Source organism: Gnatocerus cornutus, chromosome 7, assembly GCF_029298725.1.
Source record: "Gnatocerus cornutus isolate USDA-ARS CGAHR chromosome 7, icGnaCorn1.1, whole genome shotgun sequence".
NCBI lineage: Eukaryota > Metazoa > Arthropoda > Insecta > Coleoptera > Tenebrionidae > Gnatocerus > Gnatocerus cornutus.
This window is the reverse complement of record NC_142239.1, coordinates 8,324,587-8,331,542: the sequence shown is the minus strand read 5'-3', so window position 1 is coordinate 8,331,542 and position 6,956 is coordinate 8,324,587. Positions and strand designations below refer to the sequence as shown.

General features: G+C 36.1%; 1 protein-coding gene across 1 annotated transcript; it reads right to left on the bottom strand.

Annotated features, from left to right (window-relative positions):
- Nucleotides 1-1,605: 1,605 nt before the first annotated feature.
- LOC148170700 (uncharacterized) lies at nucleotides 1,606-2,223 on the bottom strand. The gene has a single exon (XM_088041711.1). The coding sequence runs from the start codon at nucleotides 2,082-2,084 to the stop codon at nucleotides 1,803-1,805; it is 282 nt and encodes a 93-aa protein (XP_087897837.1). The 5' UTR covers nucleotides 2,085-2,223; the 3' UTR covers nucleotides 1,606-1,802.
- Nucleotides 2,224-6,956: the final 4,733 nt, after the last annotated feature.

Sequence of the window (6,956 nt, the reverse complement as noted above, 5' to 3'; positions counted from 1 at the left end):
AACAATGTTTCTTCTAAATTTACAATTGAGGGCACTTTTACAAATTTTTGCTTTTTTTGGTCGAAGAACTTCATAGACTTTAAAACTAGTATTGCAGTGCGCCAAAAATCTTCATGGGCGGATGTTTTTGAAACACCTCCTTTTAACGGTTTGCTTAATGAAGCCGATTTTATGATTTGATTTTACATTCCCATTAACACTATCAAAAAGTTTGTCCATGAACAGCAGCAAATCTGCAGTTTTCGCTGCTTCCGGTGGTAAATTAATCGCTGTTTGCGTATCTGTAAAAAAATATAAAAATATGTCAATATAATTTTTTGGAAGTTTGACTCAATTTACCCCACTGGCATAAACGTTTCATTAACGCCCCTACTTGATGGCTAAATACTTGGGTCATCAGGCACACCTTCATTTTATTCATTCTTTTTACAAAAATGTGGCTGTCTGTGAGTTTGGGACACAATCTTTCCGATTCCATCGTGTCGATGAGGTAGAACTGCTTAATGTGCTCCCATTTTGCTAATTTCGTTTCACCATCGAGTGTAAACTGAAGGTCTTTGACCAATAAGTTGTTTCTAATCCCCTTAAAAAGATGTGGGAAATCAAACAATGGTATAATTTCTTGGCCGTTTATTCGAAACCCAACGCCTCTATAATCGTAGTTGTTCCGCAGGCATTCCACGCGGGTATTCTTCAACAAAGACTTGATTGCTGCTTGATTTGCGGCACCTTGATCGCAAATGGTTGCAACCACTTCAAGTCCGATGCTTTGCAATTTCTGTATTAGGGTTAACAATATCTCTTTTAGCTTGACGGACTTGATGGGACCATTGCTGAACGAAAAGCACAACGCTTGTTTCCATTGTTCACAAATTCCTTTTACCATAAATACATTGGCGTGGTCGGCCAAGTGGGGTGTCTGAAGGTCGCCAAAATCCTCAAGTCCCATAATTTCGTCTGACGAAGATTTATAGCTCAATAATGATGAAATTGACATTTCGTCAAAAACTAACGCACACAAGCGATCATTTGGATTGTTTAAACGACTTACACTTTTTTTTAAAGTGTTTAAAACTTCGTCGTTGATTCCTGGTTTATAATTGATTTTATTAAGCAAATTTGTTAGTGTTCGTGGGGAAGGGAAACTAAACATTTTCGATAACAAACGATAAGCTTTAGGACTGGCTTTGTATAAACTCAGTGCCATGATTTTCTCGTCAAGTGTAAATCGCCGAGCATATGGTGGTAGTCGCTGAGTACGAACTTGCTGCATAACAAATTTATATGTCGTATCATTGACTCTCTCAATTAAATTGGCAAACTTAGGATCATTGTTCAATTTTTCCGCCTTCATAAATCGTCGTTTGAAGTTCTTTATTTTTAAATTTTGCTGAGTAAGTCGTTTGCTATACTCCCCAATGCGCTTGTAAAACTTTTTACATTTTGGCGTTAACTGCAAAACTCTTGTTGCTCCGACGGTTTGCAAATGGGTTTGACGTTTCTTTGGGGTTACTGAAATATTACAACAATGTTAATACACTATGATAGGATACATGTACACCTAATGATAGACAGAAAACGTTGCTAAAGTAATAGTACCTACCTGCTATTGCTTGTTCGATTATTGGCGGCGCAGTCTCCTCTATATCTGGCACATTCTCTTCTATCATTGATAAACTTGGGCCTGGAAGGGCAAGTCCAATTCCTGAGTCGTCTTCCACTGTGTCTATCTTTTCACGTGGTCCTACAACAAACATTACAATACATTTAATTCTCAATTGACTGACACAACTTCTTTGTGTCTACTTACCTGATAAATATAATGTAGGAACAGCATCTTTGCGCAAGCCTCTTAACGTACCAGGCACTTTATATTCAGAAGCAAAATGACGATCACAAACATAATAGCGCTTGTAGATCTCCATAAGTGTTATCTGGTCCAAACGAGGTTTCTTTACATTTCGCACCCATTTTTCAAAAAGCTTCTCATCATTTTTGGGAAAACGATGCCTTTTGCTGCTTATGTCTTCACATGCAGGCACACAACAAGGTTGTTTTCTTTTCATGGCGGGATAACATTCCATATTTAAAATATCTGTCCAAACTCCGTAAAAATCTCAAAAGGCTTCAAACTCCTACTCCTACGAATCAATTGTATACTATCGAGAAACAATGAAAATATCATACTTCTAAACAGTTGATCTGTAGCTATTACTGACAAATTAACAGTATAATCCACAATAACGTACACTGTAACAATAGAAAACTACAAATAAAGACCCAAACGACGAAAAACAACACAACAAAACTACGAAATACAACACAACAAAACCCTTCTTTCAAATACTATAAACACTTGTGACGTTTGTCAAGCTTGTCATTTAATATCCTTGCCAACTACACCTACGTTAAATGTTTATTAGTGACCCCAAGTGGCTGATCACAGAAGTTTAGATTTTTCCGGTTTGCTTCCAAACTTAAATTAACATGGTAACAATGAACTTACTCATCTATAAGTAATTTACCTATGATTGTGATCAGCTGTTCGAGAAAACCACGCGGCACGTGGGACGCAGTTATGCTAAAAAAGTGCAACTATTTTGTACAGCAATTTTGCGTCTAGTGTTTCTGAACTGACAATTAATAATAATTGTTCTAAACTGACAAATTGGCGTGTATAATGGAAAATTCGAATAAAAGTCAGGGTCCAGGTACTACAATTTATTTTGCTCAAAAATAAACACTAATTGACGATTTTTAAAAACTACTTTGTCACGAAAATGTACAAAAACACTACAAAGAAAATTTATTGGATCAATTCTTGGTGTTGTTGACAAATTATCAAAATTACAATTTATTCCCCAAACACCAAATTTGACAAAAAATGCTGACGCGCGTTTCGATAGCTATGCTATCATCATCAGAGCGATGATTAAACTGTTTAAACTGGGGAATAAATTGTAATTTTGATAATTGAAAACACTACAGTATGAAATATTTATAATAAAAAAAAGTAATGCTTTAATTGTAATAAATAGTTGTTAATTTTCCTATTACACTAATTATGTGTTACAATAAAGTGTTTTGCTACCGCTGACCAAGTGACCCGGTTATGCACGCCTGCTGATTCTTCTGCTTATACAAAAATCTTAAGCAACTGCTGTGACATTTTCCGGGTTGCTTGGCCCTCATGGATTCCCAAAATTCTTCTGTTTAACTTCTAGTTTAAACAATATATGATGCATTTCTTTCTCCAAAGGATCTGGATTTACTAGCAGCGAGCTTATTCAACTGGTTCACATACTTAAAAATGTATATTTTCAAAAACAAATGATAAAGTTCACTTTTGATTGAGACTCGCTGTGGTCACATACATGAAAATCAAAATCAATTGTCTCTCGCAGATGACTAATCACTCGAGCTGAAATTTGATCATGATGATCAGCGGAAGGAATTAGAATTTTCAAATGATTATAAAGTTTGAGTAAAACTTTAATCACATTAATGTTCATATACTGCAACCGCGGCTTGTCATCATCACATTCCCTCACTCCACTAATCGATGATGAAGCTGCTCCGGCTCTCTCTAATGTTTTAAGTTACGTAAGTAGATTTCACATTTGTACTTCTCAGGGGAGATGTCGTGAATGAGAAATCCACCTATATAACCTAAAACATTAGTGTCTGTTGATACTTCAGCTTCTTCATCAATTTGTGGAGGAAACCACCGATCGCTCCCAGTCTGCCTCCGACTTTGAACATTTGTTTGACGTAAATAATCTCTAATGTTCACCTGGAGTTGTTCAGTTGTTGTTGATAGGATTGAAAATTCCTAATAAGAAGTGTCTTGTAAAAAGGAATAAATGCGTAACAAGATGGATTCGTGTTTCGCACTCCACATTGTCTTATTTGACCAAAAAGGTTTTCTAAAGGGTCCTGGTTAAAAGCCCGAGCCGAAAAAGACTTTACACCTAGTTCGTTTAGATTTTTTTTTATCAATATAAAACCATCCAGAGTGCGAATCCAACCATCCATAACTGGAAGTTGGGCTTCATCAGATGGTTTTGATTTTATGAATTCCATACTTAAAAAGAGTTTTTCTCTTTTATCTAGCACTCGAAATGAGGCGATTTCAATTCTACTTTTCCACGCAATGGAGTCCAAGCACACTTTCCAAAACCTCCGTCAACACTATCAAAAAGACTATTCTGAAATGCACAAAGAACGGCAGTCCGTTTGGCATCAGGTGGTATATAAAACCTCTTTAACCAAACCAGTCGCAAAACCCATCATAGCAGCAGCTACCGATGTGTTAAACACCTGAGCACACAATGACACTTTCATTTTTTGTACCGAATTCGGATGAATATGAATTTCCGAAAGTTTACTCTTGTCCAATTCATATGTTTTTACAATGTGAGTCCATTTTGCCACCATTTGTTCGTCACCTTCCTTGAACTTAAAATTTTTTGTTAGTAAATTATTTCTCATGCTTTGTGGTTTTCCACAATTATTACATTATTTTGTTCCCCTTCATCTCTTAAAGAGGCAGATTGGGCGCTGCTGTCGTGTTTGTTCAAGGAGGGTGTCAATCACCTTAACATTTGTGGTATTCTGGTCACAAATTGAGGCGACAATGCACAAACCAGCATCACTAGCTGCTTCTACAATGGCCTTGAAGTAGCGGACTGTTGTTTCTGTCTTCATTGTGGACCTGCAAAATGCAATCCCGATAGGTTGATGCGTTCCCAGCCATCATCTGCAAAACCCATTATTGAATCGAAATAATTTAAATAATCCAGATGCGGTTAAAGCGTCATTTCGTCAGAAAGTAGATTCCAATATTTGAACTCCCATTTTTTTTCTACTTCTTTCCGCAACACTTAAAGAATGGGTTTTGAGATGCCTGGCTCGACTGCTATTTTGTTAAGTACAGTCTTTAAGGTACCGACAGTTGGTAACGTAAACAGTTTTGTTAAAAGATTGTACGTCCTTGGACCACTCTTCCATAAAGCAATGGCATCTGCCTTGCCATCGAACGTAAATCTTCTTCTGGCTTAAAAAAAAAACCTTTGCTGGAATGGTGTTGACTGCTCTAACTGCTTGTGCAACCCCGTGTTCGCCACCGCTTTAGCGGAGATTCTACTCCGGGACAACCGGTTCAACCGTTTTTCTAGCTTCTGTGCCATGGTGTACAGCTTCTGACGCCTGGTGATGTGAAGCTGGGACTACAAATCTTCAAAATAAACATGAACGATTGTGACTTTGATTATGACAGTCAATTAATGACAATTTAGCATTAAATTTGTATTCTGAGTTACCTACATTTGACGTTTTGTCGAATGTGGCGCCTCCTTAGATTTATGCCCACACTAAATCAATTGAGAACCAAAGTCGCCTATAAAGCTTTTACCCCGTGGTTAAATGTTTCTGTCTTGACACTTGCACAGGACTCTCACCCCACCGTCAAGGGGATGGTGACCACCCGGTTCTCTACCCCCACTAGTGTGGGAGGGAGTACATCCCGACCATGGATTCTAACATACATACTTTGCAATATAATTGCATGTTTTGCAGTATAATTGAGCCTAATATTTGAATATTTTTCAGCCGTAATTTTTATTAATTAAAATTCGATGATTTTCAAAAGGTTCTTGGTCATACGAATGCAACAATGTAACAATGTAACAATGACTTAAAAATAGTTTTTTTCTACTAACTTGGTGCTCAAAATGTAAAACAACCGCTATTTGCAAAAATTAAATCAAATTTTATTTTTAAAAATTGATTAGCGTTTTTTACCAAAGTTCGTTTAATTGATTTTTCTGCAGTCTCACAATTACTGATTATATCAGTTGATGGATATATCAATCCGCCCTTATTTTTTACATCAGTGAAGCTTTATTGTTGAGTTTTCTTGAAACTTTTTTTTTTTCAATTGTGACATTTTCATTTTTTTATAAATAAATATTTGACTACAAAACTTGCAATATAAGTAATTATAAGTTTTGACATGATTGACACATCGGTATGAGCAGTATCTTCGGTGATAACTAATTCTTTATTTTTTTTTATTTTGCTGCTTTGAAGCCAGTACTTTAATCCTGCATTCAGAACTCAAGGTTTTGCAATATAAAATAATGATACACAATTCCCATCAGCGTGTGCTTTTAATTCCAAAGGAATTATTTTTTTTATAAGTCGACATAAATTGTTGAACTGTCGGGTTATTGTTACTTTCCCTATGCATTCTTCTTATAATTGCAAAAACAATTGTGTGCTCCTGACTCATTTTATGGGTTGAAGAATTTTTTCATTTTTACAATGTTCTAAAAACATCTGCTTAAGACTTTCTACTCAAATTGAAAAAGCCAAGGAAACGGATTTTTCTTTCATAATGAATAATTATGTCATTTGAGTCGCTAAATGCAAACTCCGACTACTGTAGTTTTCTACAACTGCTGGTTTCATTGGTTGGTTTAACGATCTTGCTATAGCGGTCTTGAATTTTGATACATTTTTACCTCCGCATTTGTAGTAAGAGGATTTATTTACAACCGGAGGTATTAGTTCGCTCTCAAAGCAATCCTGTTGTTAATTTTGTAAAATTGCTGAAAACCTTAGCCTTAAGGCTAGCTGCGTATACTAACGTTGTTACAAGGGTTGAAGAAAAGCAATTTTTACTAGTTTGGGTTTCCGCCTGCCTAGCTCCAGCTCTGACAAATAAGCTTTCAACATTATCAACAAAAGATTTTTTTTAAATACAATTTGAATTAGCGTTTATGAAATAACTGGAAGGTAAATAAATAACCAAAATTTTGCCAAAATATGTTAATTTATCTTCGTTTAATTTGTAATCTAGTTTATTTAAACGTTAGTAGTATCGGACGCTTCGATGGCCTATGCCATCCGCATCTGTCCATGACCTCTATGAAGGTCATCCTTCGTCGGTGAAG

Coding starts and splice junctions, on each gene's coding strand:
- LOC148170700 (XM_088041711.1), bottom strand. CDS start 2,084: ATGGAATGTTATCCCGCCATGAAAAGAAAACAACCTTGTTGTGTGCCT.